Below are 25,370 nucleotides of genomic sequence, written 5' to 3'. Positions count from 1 at the left end.
AATGCATGGGAAAGGCCAGGCCTAGACCTGGAGGGATGGCTCACCAGTTAAGACAGCATGCTGCTCTTGTGGAGAACCAAAATTTGGTTCCCGCATTAGGCACGGAACGCGAGCTCTAGGGGACCCAACACCTTCTTCCAGCCCCCACAGGCGCACATGTGTGCCTACCGACATAGGTACACACGCGTCCATAAATTAAAAATCTTCAAAAAAGAAAAGCTGGAAATGGCAGTGCTGGAGGGCAGCAGAGACAAGTTGGTGCCGTAGGGTCAGAGTTTCTGAGTCCAGCTTCGCCTACTTGGTGAGTCTGAGGCCAGAAAGAGGCCTTGCCTGCAAAATGGAGGTGGCCGGCACCTGAGGAGCAAAACCTGAGATTGTTCTCTGGCCTCTACACGGGTGCACCTGAACTAGTGTGTGCACCTGAACACATGCATGTATGCACACACTAGTATGTGTATGTACACACACACGGACACCTATAAGCATGAGCATGCACACACACACACACACACACACACACGTACTCACACACACAGGAGCATGCATGCAAGCGCACACACACTAGAAGATGGAATGGAAGCACTTGAGGAGCAGGCCCCTGCTACAGGGCAGTGCCCTCCAAGCAGAGCCGGCCCGCACCTTGTTGAGGTTGATGTGCAGGGCAGGCCAGGGTCCCGCTGTCTTCACCGTCTCCAGCTCCAGCTTCTTCAGATGGGCGGCTGCCTCGCTGTACAGGGAAGGTGCTCCTGGACTCAGCTCTGCAACACAGCCATGGGAGAGGCAACAGGGGAGTTGAAATGGCAGCTAGATACTCGTTTCCTTTCCTGCTCCTCCTGCTTGATGCCACGCAAGAACATCTGACATCAGGGGTTCACAGCCTTCCTCCCTCGACAGGAGCTGGGTGGCCCTGGGCATGGCGCTTGACCTCTCTGAGCCTCTGAGCCATTTACAAATGAAAATAGGAAGTTCTTATCTTGCAGGGTTGCTGTAGTATTTCTTAAGTGCGATTATTTTCATAAAAAGCCTTAAACGTGGAAAGGCCTTTAAACACGCTGAAAAGATGGATGTCCAGGCTGATAGGCAGAGCAAGCTACCTTGGAGAATCACGGTATGTTTCTAAAATCAGAGCCATTGGCTCTTTGTATCGCGTTGCCTTTGTTTGCCACCACGCATCCCTCTAGCTTGGATTTATTCATTAATGCATTAAACATTCGCTAAATATTAAATATTCATTACACAATAAAGCTTGTGCTTTATTGCTTGTTAGCAACTGGCATCTGGGGAGTGGAAATAAACAAATACGACAGTGATTCTAGTGTAAGTGTGGGGGGGATGCTCCACATAAAAGCCCTAAGAGCTTTCATCATTGCTACAGGGCACGAGAGAGTAGATACCTACCACCAGCACGCTCATCGCCGCTCACAACATGTGAGCTGGCTCCTGAGGGACGTAGAGGCTTACTAGGGCAGAGAGAAAGCATTGTGGGCAGAGGGAAGAGCCGGCACAAAGGACAGGGCGTGGTTAAAGGGCAGAGGTTCCGTGCAGCTGGAGTGTGGGAGGCCGGGACCACAGGGTGAAGCTTTGGAGGTCTATATGTGAGCATGCTCAAAGTGTGGACTTATCCTGGGGCAGCGAGGCACTGGTCTTTTTTTTTAATTTATTGTGTAATAAGCGTTCTGTATGCCTGCAAGCTGGAAGAGGGCACCAGATCTCATTTTGGATGGTTGTGAGCCACCATGTGGTTGCTGGGAATTGAACTCAGGACCTTTGGAGAGCAGCCTGTGCTCTTAACCTCTGAGCCATCTCTCCAGCCCCAGGCACAGAAGGTCTTAATGCTGACACTGGCAGCTTCTAGATGGTGGCTACTTTGGAGGAGGGATCCTGTTAGGAGGCCATGACGGTCATGACGGTTGCCTCCATGCAAAATATATATATGGTGAACGTAGGCAAGCACAGCGTGGGCAGTGTTTGAATTCTACACCCCAAGTGGGCTGAGACTTCCCATCTTCCATTCAGCTAAAGTCAAACGATTCTTGTTGTCTGAAGATGAGGGCTGAGGAGCTCATCCTGTCTCAGCAGCTCACGGCTGCATGCCATGCCAGGCTAGAAAATTCCTTGGCACTCAACTGCACACACTCCCTCCTGCTCACAGAGGAACCAGAGAGCATCCTGGGCTGGGCAACAAGAGCCAGCATCCCGCCCCCTTACAGGTCTTGCCTCAGCGCTCCTGAGGGGGGGGGTAAGAGAACTGTGACGCATGAGAGTGGGAAAGAGGTTAAGGGGCTCCTGGGGGCAGGAGGGGGCGGGGGAGGGAAAGATCAACAAATAGAAATTATATTTGAAAAAGTCACAATGAATACTGAACGTTAGTTTTTTAAAAAGCAGATTTAGACAAACAATAAAGTAATAATAAAAATTAAAGGTAAGGGCCATGTATAGTGGTGGCATACACCTTTAACCATAGCACTTGGGAGGCAGAGGCAGGTGGATCTCTGTGAGTTTAAGGCTAGTCTGATCCATAGAGTAAGAAAAAGAAAAGGAAGGAAAGGAAAAGGAAAAGAACTATTACTTTGTCTCAGTCCGTCAGAGACAAATTCCTAAAGGCGAGTAAAATGAGCTTTTAGAAAACAATGTACAAAATGCAAGCCCATTCTTATTAAAGTTAGCAGAGGCCAGATGAGTCACGCTGCCAACCACATACCTAACTGCTTCCTTCATTATTAGCATCTACAGGATGGCTTACACCACAGGCCCGCTGGACCCGACGCCACTTTGCTGGTGGAAGCAGGTGTCACAAAAGGACAGAGGAGATTTTACTGTCATCAGGGCACTAGGAACCCCAGCCACCATCTGACTCGCCTCTTTTCTCCACTGCTGGAGCCGGGAAGCCAGCGCAGAGCACAGCCCAGGTCTAAACTAGGAAGCAGGAAGGAATGGTCCTCTGTACAAGGTGCCCCAACCCGGTAGCCATGGCAACACCACCCACTCCTGTCCCCCACTGGCCCTCCCCCCTTCACCCTGCTCCCTCCACACACTCACTGGTGAGGGCCTTGCTGGAGTTTGGGGACCTCAGCGGCCCCTCCTTATTCTCCAGGGTCAGCGAAAGGCCATAGTTGGAGTGGTGCTGGTGCTGATGGTGGTGCCTCCCCGAAGCTTTGGGGGCGAACGGTGTGCCCCCATTCTCCTCGAGGCCGAAAGGCAGCCTTTCTGTGGGGCTGAGTGCTGGGGAGGAGAGCGGGTAGCTGGGGCAGGCAACAAAGTCAGGATTTAGAACAACACAGGATTTTGCTAACACCTTAAAACCTGAGGCTCAATAAACAGACCCCTACTTAGTTAGGGCATCGGGCCAAACCATGTGCAAAGAAAATGAACAAAGCGGGAATTTGTATACATTAAGAAATCTCACATCTTCAACCTTAAAAATGGAAAAAAATAGCTTGCATTTTTAAAAAGCCATTTTCAGGGCTGGAGAGATGGTTCCGTGGTAAGAACACTGGCTAGTCTTGCAGAGGACCTGGTTTCCGTTCCTAGCACCTACACAGCAGCTCACAAGCATCTATAACTCCCGTTCAAGGGGATCAGACGCCCTCTACAGGCAATGTGTGCACATGACAGACACACATGCAAAAAACCGCTCATACCCATAAACGGTTTTTGGAAAAGGCATCTTCTAAATGCATGATGAAACGAACAAAAAACAATAAATAATGCTTAAATGATCCTATGTTATAAACCAGAGTCTCTTCTCTCTTCATGCCACACTCAGAAAGTCCCCCTTACGTCCCTGCCCTTACATTTCTTCTTGGGGTGGCCTGTAACTCAAGCACGGCTTAGCCAGAACCTCCCACAGTTCTGTTTAGAGGGGTCTGATCCAGGTACACTTACTTGTTCCTAACTATTAACAGCCAGAAGCTAAGATAGGAGCACTCTCTGGATGCTCACAACTGCCTCTAACTCCAGCTAAGAGGACCCATTGCCACCTTCTGGGCTCCTCGGGCACTGCCTTCGTGGGCACAAACCCACACACATAGCCCCATAATTAAAAATGAAGCATTTTTAAAAAATATAACTCTTGGTAGTGCTGATATTAAAGCTAATCTATTAATATAACATGTTAACATACTTTCTTCAACTAAATGTTTATTTTTTTTTCCTGACTGTAATAGAAATTCAAGCATTTTTTCACGGATTCATAAAGTACTGTCATGCCAGGGTACCATGTTCAAATTGTCCAAAGAGTAAGTCAGTTTGGGCCATCAGAATGCAAACTGAAGTTTCTTGTGGATATCCTTCCCAGACATAAAGTAGTTATATCCCTGAAAAGAGGCTAAAATGTGAAGGGAGAGAAGTTGAGCAGAAGTTAAATGTAGGTGGAGTGAGAAAAAAACTCTAATGGCATAACTTGGTCACCTAGATCCAGCTATCCCTGAAGCTGCTGCTGCTGCTAACTCTTTCCATAAGGTTCACGAATGCACCAACTGGTTGACTGACTGAGGTGACTCACCTAAGCCACATGATCTAAACCAGGACTCATTTATTGTTTTTGTGGGAGAAAGTAGACCACTGTGGAATTAAAGGGTAGAAGGGGCCAATACAAGCCTAAGGAACAGTATGGGCAAAGGTCATGAAGGGGTTAATACAGGCCTAAGAAACAGTGTGGGCAAAGACCATGAAGGGGTTAATACAGGCCTAAGAAACAGTGTAGGTGAAGGTCGTATGAGCAGGAAGAGTATATGGAGGGAAGGGCATAAGGAGGGAGCCAGTAGGAGGCGCCGTTCAAATGACAAGCTGAGCTCCTTCTAAGAGTGATGTGTACAGAGTTAACATTCGAGCAGCAAGGGACCCTGGGAAGGATATGAGCTGCCCCCTGGGAAGTTCTTGATAGTGTGAGAAGGGTTTGGGGACACTGAGGAAGGCGGTGGGAATGGGCTCATTAGCAGACGCAGGGCAGAGGCCAGAACAGCTGTGCTTGTTACCACTGGTACAGCCGCCGGATTCTTCAGCCACCCCGGCTGCCCTGTGGAGATTCACTCAAGGGCACTCTGCAGAGCATGCACCTGGAGGAAGTGGAAGGCGGCATGGGTTTGAGCTCTGAGAGCTCCACCCTCACCTCTTAGAAACAGTTCTGCGTACCCACCTTCCCATGGGGGACAGTAAACAAGCACACCAAGTAGGAGCCGAAAGTCCTCTCCTCCACTCTGCCGAAGCCCGGCAAGGGACCCTGGGTAGCAGTCGCTGGGATTCAGCTAAAAAGCTATACAGCTCGGATTTGGTAACAAAGCTGTAGACTACAAAGCCCACGGACATTATTTTCCCATCCCTCAAATGTATTGAAGATATTGGCTTTCTGGAGGTGCAGTGGGGCTCTCAGAAGAGCAGATGTCCCTTCTGGGGGCTGGAGAGGGCTTCCCAGTCGATAGCTGGCCTTCTTCTGCCCTGTTCAGAGTCAAAGAGGCATTAGGATTGTCCAGTCATGAAGGACAGAAACACAAGAGAGGGCCATTGGCTGGACGCAAGAAGAGACCATGGAGACAGGGAGGGGTGAGGAAATGGCAGGCAAACGGCACAGCATCAGGAAAAGAGGGAGGTGGGGAGTGAGGGATGCTCTGATGAGCTTCAAATGCTCACAGTGAGTGTGGGAATGAGCACCCGCAGGGAAACATGGCCAAGAGCAGAGAGCTGGCATGCAACCAGGCCTGGAAGAGTTGGAGAGCTTTGAGGAAGAGTTCCTGAAAGATGGCAAATAGATACCGCCTCAGGTGCCAGCTCCATCTTCACCTCTGCCCGGAATGTGAGAAGGATTCTGAGGTCCAGCTCAGCTCAGGGACAGCATGCTGGGATTGGTGAGTAATGCTTGTCACAGGCTTGGAAGGCCACCGTGCTATCATGAACTTGTTTCTATATGTGCAAAGGGTGCGCTATTTTTTTTTTATTTCAAGGAAACCCAGAATGAAGAGTGAAAATCTAACAACAAAGAAACAAAGCAAAAAAAAAAAACTCATCTATATGCCAAGAGTGAGAAAAAAATCACATAAAAACATGTCAAGTAAAATATGCATTTCTGATTTTCCTCTTAAGGCTATTTATGGAGTTGGAGTAAGAAGAAGACAAATGGGGAGAGAGTGGACAAGGGTGGGAGAAAATGCCTGGGCTAGAGCAAGAAATCTCGTACAGCTGAGGGTCCCAGAAAGAACAACTGTTTTTAGCGTGAGACAATTCCCTCTGATATTAAGACTCAGGGAAAAAAAAAAAAACAAGAAAGCACAAGTCTCAGGAAGTTCCTGAAACATAATTGTTTCACAAGTTCCTCCCTCCCTGAGATTATATAAGCATTTAGGGCTGCTGAGGAGAGAAGACACTCCAACATGCTGCACTTCCTAGAAGCCATGCAGAGAGCCCCAGCGTTCTAGCTTTTGTGAGCTGCCATCCCTGCTGGAGTGAGTTTTTGGTGATGTGGCTGCCTTTGAGTCATCCATGTTCCTATAAGTAACACCAATGTATTCGTTGCTTCGCCAAGTTGGAGTTTAGTGGTGTCGCTTTGGTCTGTTGTTGGGGCTCCATTGGGTGAGTGGACATTGTTCACACCTCTCCAGGACATTGCCACAGGCGAATGAATTGGAATGAACATTCTCTGCTCACACACAGGGACCATTTTGAAGATTCAAACAAGGGTTTTATTGGATTATAGGTCTGTTAAAGAGATCTCTCAGGGTCCTATGCTCATGGATTATTCCGGTAGGATTTCTGTAGGCAACATTAATGCAGACTGTGAGGTCAATGGTATCCACAAGGACGTGTATCTGCTTTGTGACCTCAGTAAGTCAGACTCACAGTATAAGGACCAAGTACATGCAGCAACACACCAGCCTAAGGGATGCTGGTCACGACTTAGGGTACCAGGCCAGCTCCATGCTCACTGCCATTATAGATTGACGCTCATGGGGTATTTAGGATTCTGGAAAGGGGGTCATGAGTACTTCTAGAATCTACTACCAGAATTGATACCAGGACAGGAAAGGAAAGGGGGAAGCTGAATTCAGGGGAAATGAGGGTGCTCTTGAGAAGTCAATCATAACCTTAGCAGCAGGCAAGTTCTGGGTGACACAGGTCCTGGGGAATCTAAGCTGAGAAAAGAAATCACAGATTTTATAAAGGTGCCCCTCAGATATCCTCTGGTTCTGTGGTTTAAACTGTGGCTGAATGTTAAGATCATTAGGAAAACCCTTATACCTTACTGGAGGGAACACAAGATGATTCATTCCGTTTGAAAAAATAGCATGGTGGATTCTCAGAGTTAAAGACACAGTTTTTATATGATCCAGAAATTTAAAGCAAGGTAAGAATCGAAGAAAAGGAAAGGGCTGTGAAAATCCTCACCTGGATGCTCATGAACAGCATTATTCATAATCACTCAATGGTAGAAACAGCCAAGTTCATCGATGTATTAACAAATAGTCAAAATGTGGTATACTGATACATTGGAAAATGCCTAAGCCACGAAAAGGAAGCGAACTACAAACCCGTGTTACAGTATAAACAAACCTTGGAAACACTAGGCTGTTTGAAAGAGACACCAAGCGAACTACAAACCCGTGTTACAGTATAAACAAACCCTGGAAACACTAGGCTGTTTGAAAGAGACACCAAAAGTCACACATGCGATTCCATGCTCGGAGCAAACGGGGAGGAGGTCAGAGGTTGTTTAGGAGCAGGAAGGGCGGGAGAGATCAGGAGTGAAAGACTATTGTTACTGAGATTCTTGGAGAGGAATGAAATATTCCTAGAGCAGTAAAGTCCACGGCCGTACAATTTTATGAAAATAACCAACTGTACACTTCGTCGGACCATACACTATGTGAGACAGAACCCAGCAAAGCTGGAGACCTTGAGAAATGTCGATGATAGCCCTCCTCTAGACATAGGCCCTATCTCTAAACCCTGCAGCCGGCCCAGGAACCGCAACCTTTCTCCATCCTGCAGCCAGCTTATTTCGCATATGGGCTCGCCATGGGAAGAGGGGTGAGCAGGTCACACAGCCAGAGACCAGCAGCTGAGTCTGGGACGAAAGCCAGCCTCCCACTTTTTCCTCGGAGCCCAAAGGGCAGCCCATCTGCTGTACCAGCCATCGGCTTGGCCTCTACTTAAGGCTGCATGTGTACTTACCAGGGAAACCCAAGTCCTCTCAGAAGTTGCTGGCTGAAACCCCTCATGGTCTCCGCCTTCCAGAAAGTTCCGCAGGAACAGCAACCACCGTATGTATTTGTGTCCCTGCTGTGCTGGAAACAGGGAATGCTCAGGAGGCCAGAGAGGCCTCAGCAGACTCAGTAAGTAACCCAGGGCCAGCTCCTGTGTTTGGCACTGTGCCAGGCATGGCGGTTGACGGGGAAGGGGCCTCAGTCCAATCTGGGTATTGTTAGAGGAGACATCCTGGGGTTAGGGATGCTTGAAGCAAGGGAGTTTTGAAGGTTATGAAAGAGTGAACTGGGAGAGGGTGATGCCAGAGAGTCCAGGTGAAGGGTTTTCCAGCTTCTAAGATGACAGGACAGGGTGTACTAAGGTGTTGGGGCGGGGACCTGTACGTAAGAGTGAGCACCTTGGTGTTTCTCTTGGATTACAAACTCGTGGTGGTTAATGGGAAATTACCATACATTTCTGAAATGAAGAACTGCTTCAACCTTTCGAAAGGGACAATCCATTGTCAATTCCGCATCTTGGGCACCCTCTGGGTTCCACTGGCCACTGAGCTGAAAGACTGTAGGCTCGCTGCCCACTCTGCACACACTCCAAGGAGTTCAGTGCACTTCAGGGCTCCGCACCCAGGCTTGCCTTGTTGTGCCCCCCCCCCCATGCTGGATTCCTATGGTGCCACCTCCCTTTGTCCTTTATCCCTCTGTTCTGGGGTGGTAAAGTACCTTCTGATTATTCTTATTTGGGGTTGCTTTAGTGATAATTCGGGCCCTTAGTTCCTCCAAACTTTGTATAATCAAGTCCGTGTGTTAAATTCCCTCTGTAGGAAATACCTAGATTAGCATCCGCTTTCCTGATGGCTCATGTGAGATGCACAGCGTTAACCTGCCTGCTTCGCATCACTCAAGCTTACCTGAGCTAGCAGAGTTGGACGGTGACTTATATTTTAATGTCATTATGCATGATAGCCCACATCTGATTTCCTTACTCACATCGTACTTTCTCTTAGCAGTCAAATATGTCCCGAGTGCTCCCTTTCTTTAGCCTGGATTTTAGTGTTTTTCTCTTTGTTCTCTGTACTGTTTTCAGTCGGTCTATCCCAGTTGAAACGAAAGAAAAACAAAGCAGAAGTTGGATAGCTTCTGTCCTTTGCATCCGTGTATTGCTTCAGAGTTCAAGTTGACTACCCAAAAGTTCCACTGGCCTTCCCGTTTGGAGCATTAATTACTGCGGTTTGGAAGAGCGTATACATACAGTGCACACTTCTCTCCGCTTATTAAGATGGTTCAAAATGGTCTTTGGTTAGTGTTTTGTTTTTCTTTTCATTAATGGTATAGAGCAAATGTTAGTAACCACAATCCCAGGTATTTCTCAGTTTCACCACAATTTAAAATAACATTAGTCATTGCATCTCCTAATACCCTATTCTTCCCTTCCCTCCCATCCCTCCTACTTCTGTGTGTGCACTTGTGTGTGCTGTGTGTGTGACATTTGCACATGACATGAGAGTGCAGGCCCATGCACCCATGCACACCCTGTGGAGCTCAGGCCTGGACACTGAGTGCCCTCCATCGCTCTTCTACCTTACTCCCTTGAGGTATAAACTGAGATGGAATTCTGATTGCTGTCTCAGCGAGGCTGCCTGGCCAGCAAGGTCTAGGACCCTCCAGTCTCTGGCATTTCAAATGCTGGGGTTACAGGCCCATGCAGCCATGTTTTTTTTTTACATTGGCTCTGGGGATCTGAATTCAAGTTCTCATGCTAGCAGAGCAAATGCCCTCACCCATTGAATCATCTCCCCATCTCTCTCTCTCCACACACACACACACACACACACACACACACACACACACACACACACACACACAGCTACTAAGTTCAGACGATTTCTGCTTCTGGCCTCTCTGCCTGGCTTTCTTTTCTCTTAGAGTTTAAGAAAGGTGAACTGTGTTTATCCTGCCTAGCAGTATTCCTTAATTTGTTTTCTTGACTTATTGCATTGGCCAATAGTATGTAACATGAGGGTACTGAAGGCCATCTGTCACCCTTGTTTCTGCTCTGGGGTTCACAGGCTAATGTTTCAACAGGAAGTGCAGCCCCTGCCCAACCTCACTTATCAGGTTAGACTGAGCCCTTCCACTTCAGGTTGCTAAGATCCTCGAGCAACGATTGCTACCTACCCGGAGGATATCCGCACCATTCCACGGTAGGCACTGTTCCCTCTGCCAGGCGCTTTAAAAAGACTGCATCACCATCCAGGCTATCACTTGGGAATTGATTTTTCCAAACAGCCACGCTACAGTGCCCTTTTCCTCTTTTGGCATCTCTCCACGGCTCCATGCCTTCTCGGAGGGTGCTGGACGCTGACTTAGCAATAGCAAAGGCAGATTTCCCTAGGGTTCTGGGGGGCATCTTTTATTTTTAGCTTGAAGATTCAAACTAATCACGAAGCAGTCAACTATTTCCTGACTGTTCTTTCTTTAGCTTGCCTTTCCATTTCCTTCTCTTTGTTCTCCTACCTTCTACAGTTAGTACATTCTGACTGAAAAAAATAGAAACAACGGACATCGGGTAGCTCTGTCCTTGTCATCTGGCAGGCCACCCTCAGGAACAGCTGTGAAAACCTTTATCTCTTTTCTCCAAAGGAATAATATATGAAACCATGGAGTTCCTTAACAGTCCTATGACGGTGGGGCATGCTCTAGAGAGACAGAGGCAGGATGTCTAAGGCTAGCCTGGTCTATCTAGCAATCTCCAGGCTGGTGAGAGGTATGCAGTGAAATCCAAGGCTAGCCTGGTCTATCTAGCAAGCTCCAGGCTAGTCAGAGGCATGCAGTGAAAGTCAAGGCTAACCTGGGCTACCTAGCAAGATCCAGTTTTAAAACAAAACAAATAAAATGACAACCATCAAAACAAAACACCCAAAGAAAAACCCAAAACAAAACAAAACAAAAAACCCAAAACCTGTGCTCTTTTGCCCTTTTGTTTGAAGCCATCCCCACTTTCTTCCTCTTTTAAATTCTGTCTTAATCGTGAGTTTACCTGACAGGCCACTGACATCCATTTTCAGGTTCTCTGTGGGAACAGTATTCCTTCTAAGATTATTCTTTGACGTTTCTCTGGGAAAGCATAGACTACACAGAGGACTCCCTCCCACTCCCCTATGCAAATCAAACCAAGACTTTAGGATTGTCTTCTTCCAAGGACCTTGTCCTACATTCTAACCTGTGCCCCCCCCCCCCGACAGAATTAGCAGCAATCCCTGTGGCATTTCTTCCACCTTCCAGACGTGCAGCCATGAGGCAGGCAGGCCAGGAAGTCACCAGCTGCTCAACTTTTAATAGATGCCAGGGTCTGTCTGGCTAGGAAGTCTCCCCACAGAAGCGCTGTGCCTGCCTGATATCTCTCTCAGACAAACACAAAGAGCATGCTCCTGTTATGCCTTGTCCCCACACTGCATCTGATCTGGGCTGCACTGCTCACCACATACCACAAATCACCGATTCACAGCCATGCCTCCATCGGCAACGGCGTTGCACGTAGAGGCAGCGTCTACACAGTATTCACGGCAGCACCTACGCAGCAAGAAGTTCTCTATCCCCTTTCTGCAAAAGCCTGGCGGGGGACAAACTGGCTCCTGTTTTAGTTCGGAACTGATGTGGGCACAACTGCAAATGCCATGCTAGACCGAGCGGCACAGCAGGGGACCAGATAGAAATCTCAGGGGAGCTATCGATGGATGGCTCTCAGAGGGCTGCGAGCGAGCGGAATCATTTCTCTTCCTAATCCCTGGGCTAAGTGGATAGGACCCCAGGGGTCTCAAGCCTCCAGCAGCCTTATCTACCATGCCCCGTGTGTACTATAAATATGTCACTTTCTGCATGTGCCGTGAACCAGATGCTGGAAAGTGCCATTCTACCCCATGTTCAGTTCCCTCACCCAGAACTGTGTCTCACTTGAGAATGGAGTTGTATGGGGTCAGATGTCAGCCAGAAGCACATCTCGCAAAAGCTAGGGTATTGGTCTTTAAAAATAAAGGGATTTCTCCAAATTAATTGTTTTTAAATGCCAAATACTGTACCACTTGTCAACAATCTTCAACAATCACTTAATCTAGTCTGGAGAGATGGCTCAGAGGTTAAGAGCACTGGCTGCTCTTCCAGAGGTCCTGAGTTCGATTCCCAGCAATCACATGGTAGCTCACAACCATCTATAATGAGATCTGGTGCCCTCTTCTGGCATGCAAGCATACTTGCAGGCAGAACACTGTATACATAATAAATAAATCTTTTTTAAAAAAAGGCAGAAATCCTTAATAAATAAATAAATTTAAAAAAAGACTGTTAATCCTTATTTTCTATACGGAAGCAGGAATAGAAAGACTATGTAACTTTGCCATGGTAACACAGCTACAGAATATCAGAGCTGGGATTTGACCCTTGAGTGCTGTACTCTCTTTAGGGGTAAGCGGCACTGCCTGGCCCTGTGGGTGACAGGAGACACCTAAGAGTAACAAAGGAAAGTGGTCTGGCATCTCACCATGGGCCTGCTGTAAACTATGAGTTCGTGGAACTCGTGTCATTCATGGGGTCTCAGACACTTCCTTTTCTTAGAGAGACACATTACAAATGTTTCTTACAGAAACTTACTTTCATTTGTTAAAGGAAGAAAAATACTAGAGATAAAGGTCACACACACACACACACCCGTATGTGTGTGTGCTTACTGTTCACAAAAGTCTGGGTTCTATTCCTAACACCTTTCTTTGGCATTACATTTAAACATTTTTATTTGTATTTATATACGTGTGTGTGTGACTGTCGTATGTTCATCTTATGTGTGTGTGCAAGTGTCTACTGAGTATAGAAGAGGGCTGGATCTCCTTGGAACTGGGGTTACAGTGAGTAATGATGTGGATGTTGGGAACTGAACTCAGGACTCTGCAAGAGCAACCAGTGCTCTTAACAACTGAGCCATCTCTCCGTTCTTCTTCTTATTACTATTACTATTATTATTATTTTAGATAAGAGTGTCATTATGTAGACCACGCTACATGGAACTTTCTATATAGATCAGGTTGACCTCACAGAGATCCAATTGCTTCTGCCTTCCAAGTTCTGGGATCAAAAGAGTGAGCCATCACACCTGGTTCCCCATTACATAGAGGTGGGCGGTCCTTGGGCTTCCCACAGGTCAGGGAACCCAGATTGCTCTTTGAGCAGATGAGGGAGGGTGACTTGATCGGGGGAGGGGGAGGGAAATGGGAGGCGGATGAGGGGGGGAGGCAGAAATCCTTAATAAATAAATAAATAAACAAACAAAAAAAAAAGAAAAAAAATAAAATAAAATATAGCTTAAAATCCTTTATGTAGACCCCTCACTGGTAGAGGGGAATTTCTCAAAATTGTAATTCCTTCAAGAAAATTTCCAAATAATCAACTTTACAAATTAATTCTATTAGCATGGGTGATGTGAGACTCCAAACTGGGGGGGGGGGAGCGACTCTTAATTCAATTAGTATCTTAGCAATCTGGAGTTAAAGATAGGGTCTTTTCCAACACAGCAGCATGTGGGAAGAGTGTGGATGTCTAGTAAAAGCTTGCTCAATGAACTTGTTCCAATGCATTAGATTTTAATTTTCTTTAGGCCATTTTCAAGTACCTATTCACAGAAGTCTCTCTTTGCTTATGAGTTCCCTAGGTGCTTGGAACTACATTAATTTACCTCTGCAAATTAGAGAGTAAAATACTGCTTTTCTTAGGGACAGCCTACCAGATTCCATGGACCTATAGGAGGTGGCATAGGATAGGAACATTCATCTTTCAATTAATAGAGTCAATTATTTCAGCTGGTTTCAACAAATAGTGTAAGCACTTGGTCCTCGACATTTTCCTCTCAAAGAATGCATTTTGCCCTGCTTTTATCCTTCCTAATATCTTTTTTATTGTCTGTGTGTCTTCATGAGCGCACAGATGTATGTGTGTGTGTCTGCATGTGTATGTACATCTGTGCACATACACACGAGCCAGTAAGGTGGCACAAAGCTTCAAGGAAGGGCGGCAGATGATTCTGTGGGGAGATCTCAAGGTATCAGCAATTTCAGATCCGTTCTGGAGTCTTACTCAGAGAATGATCATTTCATGAATTCATTTTTGCTCAGGGGCCCATAACTGAGAGTTAATTCAATCTTTTTTGTCCTTAAAACAAAGGCTACAGTGGAGTTGCATCATTGCTAATGTACCTAATAGTGCTTTTCCTTCTTGGTTTCTTTAGTCTTTCCCCCTCTTTCAATTCCTCTGCGTTTTGTTTTGAGTGAAATCTTCCTTTTGGAGGGCAGCAGCAGGAACACACTTGTCCCCAGGGGCTGCTTTCAAAGCCCCCATTACACAGCAACTCTCAGGGGGCCCTAAGACAACTAATCACTGTCTAGGTCACTAAAGTGTAAAAAAACCCTCTAAGGAGCCCGTTCATCACCATCCTTGCTACCTGAGCCATGGGAGACGGGGCCATGAGATGGGAGTGACATTTTACCAACCCTCGGGCATCATTCAGTTCACCAGATGAATGCAATTAAAACACCATTCATTCTGAATTAACTTTCAGGTTAGATGAATAAAATATCTAACGGGTGAAGGGCAGGGTTTGGAGACTGTAGTTATCAGATGTGCCAGTGTGAGCTGGAACCTGGGGGCATGTGTTTCTGAGATGACAGAAAGGAGGAAGAGTCTGTTTTGGTATTCATTAGTGCACAAAACTCTCAAACGAGTGTCCCTTTTCCAGTTCTCTGAGGCTCTTTAGAGGTGTCTATCTTCAGCATCCTTCGCCTCTGAGACCAGACACTGGCTGGGTTTCAGAGCTTGGGGCTTAATTGCCTTTATTACAGGCACAATGCTCATCATGCAGCCAGGGAAGGAAGCTGGCTGGGTCATTAGCACAGCAACTCTTGCTGATGAGGTCTTAGCCACCAAAAAGGATGCCTGAGCCATCCCTTCAGGCAGGGAGTGATTAGGTGGGTTTCTGTGGGGGTGGTCCTTCTAATTATTCTAACCCCTTTTAGTGGGTTGCCTAGACGACCATTGTGGTGTTTTTTTAAGAGCTGCAGTCATCCCTCCATTAAAACCACTCGCGGCTTTGCGATGCAGCTGCAATTTGGATGGGATCTATCAGAAATGGAATCATAACCATAGGCAGGTCCTTCCTCAGTCAAATGCACAGTTAGGTCATCACAGTTGGTGAGTGGTCCGAGCGGAATGCTCTCAACAGAACCCCCAGCAGGAAAGGAAGCAAGGATACTTGAAATCAATCTCCTCATCTCAGCTCTCTATTTTTATGTTGTCTGTGTTCCCCACTCAGTTCTCCAGGGTGGTAGCATGCTGATGGTCACCAGAACGTCTGGAAATCCATTTCAAGAGAGGTCTAGCAATGAGCAACGACCCCCAGCTTTCTCGTTCTCATTCTCATAAGTGCTAAGAGGGCACGCTTCATGTTGCTTCAGCAGCCTGAACTTGTGCACGCGTGCACAATTCTGTGTGCACACCTGCAGATGCACGTGTGTGCAAACGCTAGCTGGCCAGCAAGCCTCAGGGCTCTGCTTTTCACCTCCCCATTCCTGGGCTTACAAGGATGTGCTGCCACGCTCGGTTCTTCTCTATGAATTCTGGGGAGCCAAACCCGGGTAGGTCCTCATGCTTGCCGAGCAATCACCTCACCAACTGACTCTGACTAAAGAGCATGGATGAAGAACAGAAGATCCAGAGGATCACAGTTAAGCCAACTTCACAAGTTCAAAGCCAGCCTAAGCTACACTATGAGTTCGAGGCTACCACGGCATACAAAGTAAGACTAAATAAACCTCAATAAATTAATGAACCAACAAACCACAGTGAAACAGGCACAACCTTGCTTGCCGAGAAATACAATAAAGACAGAAATTCTGGCTTTTACCCACTGGACTAACAAAACTAGTTCAAAGTTAGCAAAGGCTGTGAGCTTGCTTCCACCTCTCATCACCCCTATGTGCAGAGGGTACAAACACGTGACATCTCTTCAGGGGGAGTATAAAATACTGAGTATTCGAGCAACATAAAAATGCTCCCATTATAATGCACACGCCTCTTGGCTCAGCAAGCGTATCCCTGGGGATTTATCCTATAGTGCTCGTTTGTTCTAGAGCGCAAACAGAATGCCGAGCATGGCAGACAATTATTGCCGACAGTTGATGGGGCGTGTGTGTCTATCAGTATTGACTGGTTAAGTAAACACATGTGCTTCTTTACATGTAGACTGACTAGAGATTGACAAGAGATGCTAATGACTTTTGTATCTCAGAACTGGGAAGTCGGGAATAAAAAGGAGTAACCTAGATATTTTCTAGGCTTAAACATTTTTCCTTGGTGTGTCTGAGTACAGGCATGAATGAGGTGAGGCACATACGCTGAACGGAAGAGCCAGAGGATCACAGAAAATCAACTTCACAAGTTCAAGGCCAGCCTAAGCTACAGAGTGAGTTTGAGGCTATCATGGGTTATGTAGTAAGACTAAACCTCAATAAAATAAATAAATAAATAAACAAGCAAGCAACAGTAGAATGGGCACAATCTTGCTCACAGAGAAATACAATAAAGACAGAAATTATATTTCCACTTCCGCTTTGAGACAGGGACTCATTTGCTTCTGTGGCTTATGACAGGTCAGTTAGTCTGCCATTTTCTGGGGGTTCTCCTGTCTGCTTGCCATCTTGTTGTGGGATTACTGGGGCTGCATATGTGTGCTCCAGTATTTGACTTTACATGTTTCTGGGGATCAAAACTGAAGTCCTTATGATGACAGGCAAGCACCTTACCCACGGAACCATCTCCCTGGCCACTGTTGGAGGTTTGTCACTGTGTGCGTCTCCTTCGGTAAAAAAATAGCACAATGGCTCCCTTTATTACTAAATTTATGTAGGCACATCTGTGGCTGTGCCGGCATGTGTACTGTGTACATGCATGTGAAACCCTGAGGTCACTGTGGGGTGTCTGCCTCAGCTGCTCTTCACCTCCCCTTTGAGACAGTCTTTCCCTAAACCTGGAGTTCACCGACACAGCCAGGCTGGCTAGACAGTGACTGTGCTCCAGGGACCCTCCTGCCCCTGCCCCCCTCCCCCAAGCCCAGGGGCTACAGACAGCCCCACTGAGCTGTCACCTGGGTCCTTGGGATGCTAACACAGCTTGTCACCTCTGCATGGCAGGCACTTTACCAACAGAGCCATCTCATCTCCCTCGTTTCTCTGTTGAGCAGATTAACAGGGCAACACATTCTCTGCTTTGTCTGAGATGAAACCCCAAATTAGCTAACTTGAGAAGCAGACAGACATTTTCAGTTCTCCACAACTTTCAGGAACTACTGGACCAGCAGCAGGCATTCTCAGCTCTCACCTACCCTTCGCCCTGTCTCAGCCTCGCCATTTACAAGAGGACAGTATTGTTGGCATGTGCTGTGCCTGGGCAGCTATGTCCTAGGAGTCTCAGAAATACCATTTCTATTTCTCCTTTCCTCCCTTCTCAAAAGATCCCCGTGGCATTTCTGCTCTTCAGCTGTTTCAGAGAGGGGTGTCATTCTTCACTGCGAACCCTCTTCCATGTTATTTTCCCCTGGAGCAGGCACCCCTCTCTGCTGCTAAACTTAGAATATACAGCTCGCCATCGGCCCTCTCTCTCTCTCTCTCTCTCTCTCTCTCTCTCTCTCTGTCTCTCTCTCTCTCTCTCTCTGTGTGTCTCTCTCTCTCTCTCTTTTGGTTTTTCAAAACAGAGTTTCTTTGTGCAGCCCCTGCTGTCCTGGAACTTGCTTTGTAGACCAGGCTGGCCTCGAACTCACAGAGATCCGCCTGCCTCTGCCTCCTGAGTGCTGGGATTAAAGGCGTGCAACATCACCACACGGCTGACACGCCATTTCTTGAGCTAGACACTATCTTTGTTTTTTCTGTCTACGGAGACTGCCAGTGTGTTACTGTTCAAAATCCACTAAAAATTGCTACCTGGTAGACTTAAACACTGTACATCACACCTTCGTCACATATATTTGATTCTTTGTGTATGAGGGCACAGATATCATAGGAGTTGTACATGTGTGTTGAGGTCAGAGGTCAAAGGTCAAAGTCCTCCATCGTTTTTTACCTTACTTTTGAACACAGGTTCTCTCACTGAACTTGAGCTCCCCTGTCCAGCTGGCTGACTGACCAATGAGTCTCAGGGATCTGTCTGTCTCGCCCTGTCCCCTAACCCCACTGGGGCTACAGATCTGTGCCACCACACCCAGCTGTTTCCATGGTGTAACAGACATTATATTGATAAATTGTCATGTGTCATTTGAGCTCACCGAGAAGCTGGCTCTGGAAACAGGGATGCCCCCTCCCATTCCAGACCCAAGAATGCTTGTCTTAGAGTGTCCTCTGAGTCACTTTGTCCAGGAATGGGCTGTACCTCCCTGGACTACAACAGGGAAGAGAACAGTAAAGCATCCCATGAGTAAAAACACGGTGTCCTTGAGAAATGCTAGAAGGCAATCACTTCCAGAGGATGTTCCTATTCTTGGGTCCATGATAGAAACGATGCCTACAGTGGAAAAAGAGAAGCCGGGCACTCTGCAGTAGGACGCTCACCCAGGGAAAGCTCCCCAAGCATCTACTTGATGTTACCTGGATCTGGAGGTGACACCTGCCAGGGGCTGTCTCTAGGGGGCTTCCCCAGAAGGTTTGTACCGGTGTCTGTAAACCCTTGGTGTGACAGTGTTGTTTTTCTGGTTCCTGTTGGCTTCCCTGGAGTGGACTACTGGGAACTGCAGCTGGTTGTCTCGATCAGGCCTCTCCGGTCAGTTTCTGCTGGATGTTCTGAGCATCAGCGTCCTCTAGCTGCGGTCCCTACCCACCTGTCCCTTGTTATTTATTCCCTTACTGTTTGCTTACTACGTGCTTAATAACCTCACTCGTGGGAAACTGAAAGTATGGCCATCGTAGATCATTCTCTAGACCGTGAGCCTGAGGGGGTGCCAGGGAGACCAACTCAGGCCTTCTTGTTCATGCGACAGACACTTGACCGAGCCGTCGCCCCAGCCCCGAGTTCCTTCACAGCAAGATACTGTTTAATTTTGAGAATTGGGAGAACTGGCAAGGGCCACCCGGCCAGTGGCAAAGCTGAGTGGTTCCAAGCATGCAGGACTCCACAGTTCCCACATCCTACTTCACCAGAGACCTGTGAGCCTCTTTTCCCAGAACCACCAGAGCGCCACCCTGTCTGTGGGCCTCTACTGTGTCTCTCATCCAGCTCGAAATGGCAAGCTTCTGTAATCCTGCACCTGTTTCCACGCGCACGCGGGCTTTCACTCTGAGACAGGTCCTTACATAGGCGTGGTCACATGGTTCACCCCTGGCCAGAGGCTGGACTTCACTAGTCCTCTGTCTCTGGAGGAGGGCAGAACAATTACCAGCAAATGACTTGACAGCCTGAGGGAGGTGAGGGTAAATTTAAAGCCACGCAAGGAACAACGAGAATCCAAATTCTTCTGCCTCCCCAGGGTTCAGGAAGTGGGAATGAACATTAACTATGCAGATCTTGCTACTTTTTTCAGTGCTAAGGATCAACCCAGAGCCTTGTCCATGCTAGATAAGTGTTCTACTGACACACATCTCGGGGATCCATCCATCCACTTACTTTTTAGCATCGTGTCTACTTCAATTATATATTCTTCCATTGTGTGATGAAAGTTAAAAATCAAAGCATCAAATCAAGAAATGGCATTAACCAAGAGAAGCTCCCATGCCTGCTCCTTTGTGGTTTTGGTTAAAATGTAAGTCCTAAGCCTGGGGTAGCGGGTGTACACCTTGAATCCCTGAACACAGGAAGCAGAGTCAGGCAGATCTCTATAAGTCTGAGGCCAGCCTGGACTACACAGAGTTGCGGGACAGTCAGGCTATGTAGAGAGACTGGCTGAAATTTATAATAATAATAATAATAATAATGTCCTACAGTCTCAGCAGCAACCATTTAAATAGAACCCAACATTTTATTGGTTTTATTGGCTTGATTTTATTGTGCGCCATGTGTATGCAAGCGCTCATGGAAGACAGAAGAGGGCGCTGGACCCTTCTTAAGCTGGTGTTAGGAGTGGTTGTGAGCAGCTCAGGGTGGATTCTAGAAACCAAATCTGGGCCCTCTGAAAAAAGCAGCAAGAACTCTTAACTGCTGAACCATCTCTCCAGGCCCAAAGCGCAACATTTTTAAATAAATCGTCTGAGCTATCATTTGGTTTCTAAGGTGGACAGAAGTGGACCTATTTACAGAATTATTGATTTCTTTGGCCTGGGCTCAGCTGAGCACCAGTTTCGGGTTTGTTTGCCTTTTAGGCACCCCAGGGGCTTCTGAGCAAGTGCCAGTTTCCCTTAACAGCAGTTGGCTCTTCTCCACTCCCCCACCCCCACCCCCAGGCCTGGCTCTGCTTGCCCTCAGTCTCCTGGTGGGAGGTGCAGAAGCCAGTCACTGTGGGCCAATTTGTGGTATTTACCTGGAGCATCTGAGAAACTTGGCCAGTCAGGGAATTGACTTAGAGCCTGGTTTGAGAACTATTGATCCACAAAGATCAATATGGCTGTCCAGAGAGTTCTTTGATGAACTCACATTTTAAAGGACCAGGTAAAAGCTGCAAAATCGAGTGCACCGGGAAGGCTCTGTTATTTGTGGTGTCCCAAGCTGGACTCAGGAGGCTGAAGTCACTGACCTGGAAGCCTGGTGGGTAGTTTTAACGGGCAAGAGAGTCAGAAGGGATCCCAGCACTGTCCTGATTCTGTCTTTGCTGCTAAGGAGAGCCTTCTTCTGCGGGAATGGCTGAGCAAGCAATGAAGCATGGAGCCACTCGGCAGATCTCAAGATGCGTGACAACCACGAGCCACACCAATTAACTGATCCCAAACATGGAAGGGTGATAGAGGGTGAGCTAGGCTTGTAAATTCCAAAACCAGAATAAGTTAATTAGTTGTGGCAAAGTTGAGTCTGATATTGCTGGCACCTGCAGTGGTCCTATATATATATGATGAATTATTAGAAAGAAACATATGGAACATTCTCCCACAGGGATGCTTCATTAGAAATAACACTCCATCTCTGTTCCTGTGGACATGATGAAGAACGAGTTCAGTGCAGTATTTGTGGACGGGCTGCTGGACCAGAGTGGGATGAGACGTGGGCAGGGTTGCCAGACAACTAGGGATGCATGCTGGAGGTTGTTATGGTCCTGGTTATGAGCGGGGTTCCCAGCCTCTGGTGGGTGTGGGCAGTTGCAAGCCCACGGATGGCAGTGAACGCAGACAGTGTTTCTAGGCTGCTGGCATAGAAGGGCAGCTCTCTCCTCAGAAGCGAGATGTCACTGTAGTGAACAACTGCACTGTAGTCTAACAGTCTCACTGAGATGTGGGACAACAGGGTGGTAACAGTGGGACGAGTCACGAGAGCCCACAGGCTGGCACTCACCTGTTGTATGACACGCAGGAGCTGCCTGACTGAAGCCCAGTCCCGAGCGTCCCCATTGGTAACAATGCAATACTTCCCACTGTGCAGCGTGACCAAGAAGATAAATGGACACACGTGGAGCATGAGAGTGGTCATTAACCCCTCCGTATGACTGTAGATCACCGTGCACCTAATGGGATTTGCAATGTCAGATGGCTAGCTGGTCCTCGGCCCTGCTCAACATTACGCCAATGCTTCAAATGAGACAATGAAGAGTGTGAGCCCGATGATGAAACTGAGCCCGCAAATGACACGGTGGTCCATGTCCTACTCAGAATGGGATGCTCCGGACTAGATGCTGTACATCAGTGCCCTTCAGACCAGAACAGAGGTGACATGTCATCACCTGTTACCTGGTTAGAAATTCCCTTCGGAATGAATCCGTCCTCTGAGCAGACATCCAGTGAGCATCTGCTACCTGTCAGGCACGGGCCGGGGGGACGGGACGGGACAAAGGAACAGCTCGTGTTGAGGAGTCTAAGGCTCCAAGATGAGATGAACGGAAGAGGCTGTTTCAATACAAAGTTGTGAGTACAACGTTCCCGTGTCTGGGGGAGGTAGTAGCAGAACAGAGAACACAGAAATTAACCCAATTTGCAGAGGTGGGGGCTGTCAAGAGAGTTCCCGGAGAGGATGACGCCTGAGCAGAAGCTGAAAGGCTAAGCAGGAGTTGGGAGTGGCAGAAGTCTAGGCGGAAGGAAGAGCATTTGCAAAGGCGCCGTCATGAGGCAGGGCGTGTGCAGCGTGCTGTGACTGTTTTCTCAGAAAGGTAAGGGGTCTGAATGGAATATGCTAGAGCAAAGAGACAGGGGCGGAGCACCCAGCCCTGGAACGACACAATCAGATATGGCTGCAGAAAGACAAGAGTGAGCTTGGCAAGAGTTGTGGAGAACAGAGAGGGCACCCCTGACAGGGTGGAAAGACATTCCTGCAAGACAGTGTTGGGGAGAATCAGGAAGGAGGCAGAACTGAGCAGAACTGTGGACGGCCTGGATATTGGCAGCGAGGGAGAGAGGATCCGTGGCCTTCTCATCCTCAGCAAAAGAGAAATTGAGGGGGAAAGAAAGTCGTGCCTTCCAGGAGCGGTGATCAAAGATAAATTTGATTTTGCTTTTGTCACGTGGAATTTGGATTATACATCGGACATCCACATTGAAGAGACAATACAGAAACTCATACAAATAGTCTGAGTTGAAGATAATGGCTCTCAGAGCCACCAACATTATAACATGTGACAGGAAGAGGTGACCCCAGACTGGCTAAGTCAGAAGAGTAGTGACCCCTGAGGAAGACGAGGTTTGCAAGGACAAAGCCACCACGCAGTAGGCACAGGTTCACATCGCTTAAGTCAGAATGGCTTACGCAAGCAGCTAACTAAATCTACTCATTAGTTTAAGCAGAATGGCTTTTGTTGCAGGTACTGAATCATCTTTAAGAGGCTACAGGCACAGCCAGGAAAAGGTAAGTGTCCATGAGGACATGTGTCCTTCACCATGAAACTGGTATCGGGAGGATACCCTGCTACCACCTGGGGGTCAGGTGTTACAGCCTCTGCCAGAATCACCCCAGATGAAGAAACCCCTCAGCCACTGTGTCATGAAGAGCCTCAACAGGATGGTCTTGTTCCACATCACTTAGCTGAAGGTTCACCTTCGGACACCGGGAGTCAACTGGATCCCGGAGTGAGATCCAAGGGAGACTTCTGTGCAGAAGAGTCAGTGAAATAAAGAAGGAGTCCAAAAAAGAAAAAAGTACGAATAATCTTTATTTCTTGGAGACACATTGTAAAAATGTTAGCGGTTAAGAGGAAGGGACCAGAACATGTTTATTCAGATGCGGTACACACCCTGGGGATCAGAACACGCCTGTAAACAAGCATTCTGGGGAGGGGGGGAGTTCATAAGTAGGCGGTCTACTCCCCTGTGCAAGTGTGCAGGAGTCCCTCCTCCTCAAGAGACTTTTGTAGAACCAAAAGGGCCAGATTTCAGCAAGAGAAGATGTTAACACATGTCCAAGGGTTTAAAGGGGACCAAATTATAATCACACATATCCCAGTGACACAAAATGAGCTGATTGCACACAGAAGAAAGAGCATCCTGGGACTGCCTATGAAGGGGAAAAGAGGCCTGGCGTACTACTTGAAATGGGGTAAATAAATATTTTGGTATAGGTGTCACCCTGAAAGTCAACATGTTGCTTAGGGGGTTCTACAGAAGGAAGGGGCCACAGGCATCCCTCTGTGCGGCGGGCAGACTGCTTTGGCACAACCTCCAGGAACCTGGCAGGCTCGCATGTGCGCCCTCACTTCACTTCGACTGCACGCTGCTTTGCGAGGAAGTTAAACCTCGAGTGAAATCCAGCCTCAGTCCTGACAACAGTCACAAGGATGTCTTCTGAAAGCACACTGGTCAGCAGGACCAATCATTAAGGCGTTACAAAGCATGCTTCTATTTGAGAAGTAAATTCTGCCGAAACACGCCAGGCAGCTGGCGATCAGCACGGAGGCTCAAACCCACACCTGCGAACCCATTTCCAGATGCACAATTCCCAGTCTCCCTGCGCTGACGAGCTATCAGATGAGTTCTGTGATCTTCCTCAAGCTTCTGCTACAGAAGGGGCACTACAGTTAGCTGCCTCTATGGGGAACTAGTCTGAATGCACGTTTGCCGCCCAGATGAGAAATGAAATTTTAATAAATCACAGAGTAGAAAGGACCCTGGAGATCACTAAGCTCAGCCCTTTTGTTTTCAGGGAGGAAAAGACACCAATCAAAGGGGGAATGACCTAGCCGAGGTCACGCAGCAATGGAGACTGGGCCCTGGCCCTCTCCGACCCTACGACAGTACTATGTGCCAAGCTGCTCCCCCGAGCTTTCGGTTTGCTGGTTTGCTTCATGGGGTCCCACTGGCTAAACACCAAGATTATCAGGTACACAGCAGGAAGACAGAATCCACTTCAGTTTTAAAATCAGAATATCAAAATGATTCCTGAGCCTTTAGCTACCTTCATTTTATTGAGAATGCAGTCCACAGTAAATCACGGCTACCTACGGCAGTTATCTTCAAATGTTGACCCGGACACTAACAGCACTACTTAGCAACACTTGTGCAAGCACGTCCACGTGATGCTGGGATGTCTCTCAGGGAATGCAATGGCACCACGGTGGTGACTGGAAGTAAAGGCGCTTCGGTTTCTCAGAGTGCAGTCATGAGTTTGTCCCGGTACGTGACACTGTAGGGCCCGCCTAAGTTCCTCTGGTTGTGGTCGTGGACATAGTCCAAGTGGCCGTCATCTCCACTGGCTGAGGCTTTCCAGTGCGGCCTGTCATCCTGATAAGGTGGCCTGTTTTGTTTGCAGATGGGATGGTTACTGGGAGAATGGAAGATAATTCCGAAAGGAGCGAGGCCAACACACGCACAAAGGAAATGGCGGGGGGGAAGGGCAAGTGGGGTGCCTGGCACGTGAGTGGCCTAGCGACTTCAGTATTTTAAAAACCCCTGTGTGACCATCTATCAACTCTGATGCAGATAAAAACTGTTTCTAGCCATGGTTTTACAAGGGGGGTGTGGTGGTCAGGTCAGTCCAAGGAAAGCTAGCTGAGGGAAAAGCCTCCTCCAACCGGATGTGCATGGTGACGGTTTGGGA

At 47.7% G+C, this 25,370-nt stretch overlaps 1 protein-coding gene across 7 annotated transcripts in view; it reads right to left on the bottom strand.

The window, feature by feature from the left end:
• The window catches only part of Epb41l4b (erythrocyte membrane protein band 4.1 like 4B), a 147,991-nt gene that overhangs the window by 39,327 nt on the left and 83,294 nt on the right, over window positions 1-25,370 (bottom strand). For 5 of the 7 annotated variants that reach the window (XM_075967171.1, XM_075967173.1, XM_075967175.1 and 2 more), the window contains exons 16-17: window positions 3,040-3,242; window positions 640-758 (exon numbers count right to left, since the gene is read on the bottom strand). In XM_075967171.1, coding sequence (XP_075823286.1) covers window positions 640-758; window positions 3,040-3,242 — 322 coding nt within the window. Of the gene's footprint in view, window positions 1-639; window positions 759-3,039; window positions 3,243-23,485; window positions 25,095-25,370 lie in introns of those variants that run through there. The other 2 variants (XM_075967176.1, XM_075967177.1) reach the window with 2 other exon arrangements.

Source organism: Microtus pennsylvanicus, chromosome 3 (assembly GCF_037038515.1).
Source record: "Microtus pennsylvanicus isolate mMicPen1 chromosome 3, mMicPen1.hap1, whole genome shotgun sequence".
NCBI lineage: Eukaryota > Metazoa > Chordata > Mammalia > Rodentia > Cricetidae > Microtus > Microtus pennsylvanicus.
This window is presented reverse-complemented; position numbering and strand designations above follow the sequence as displayed.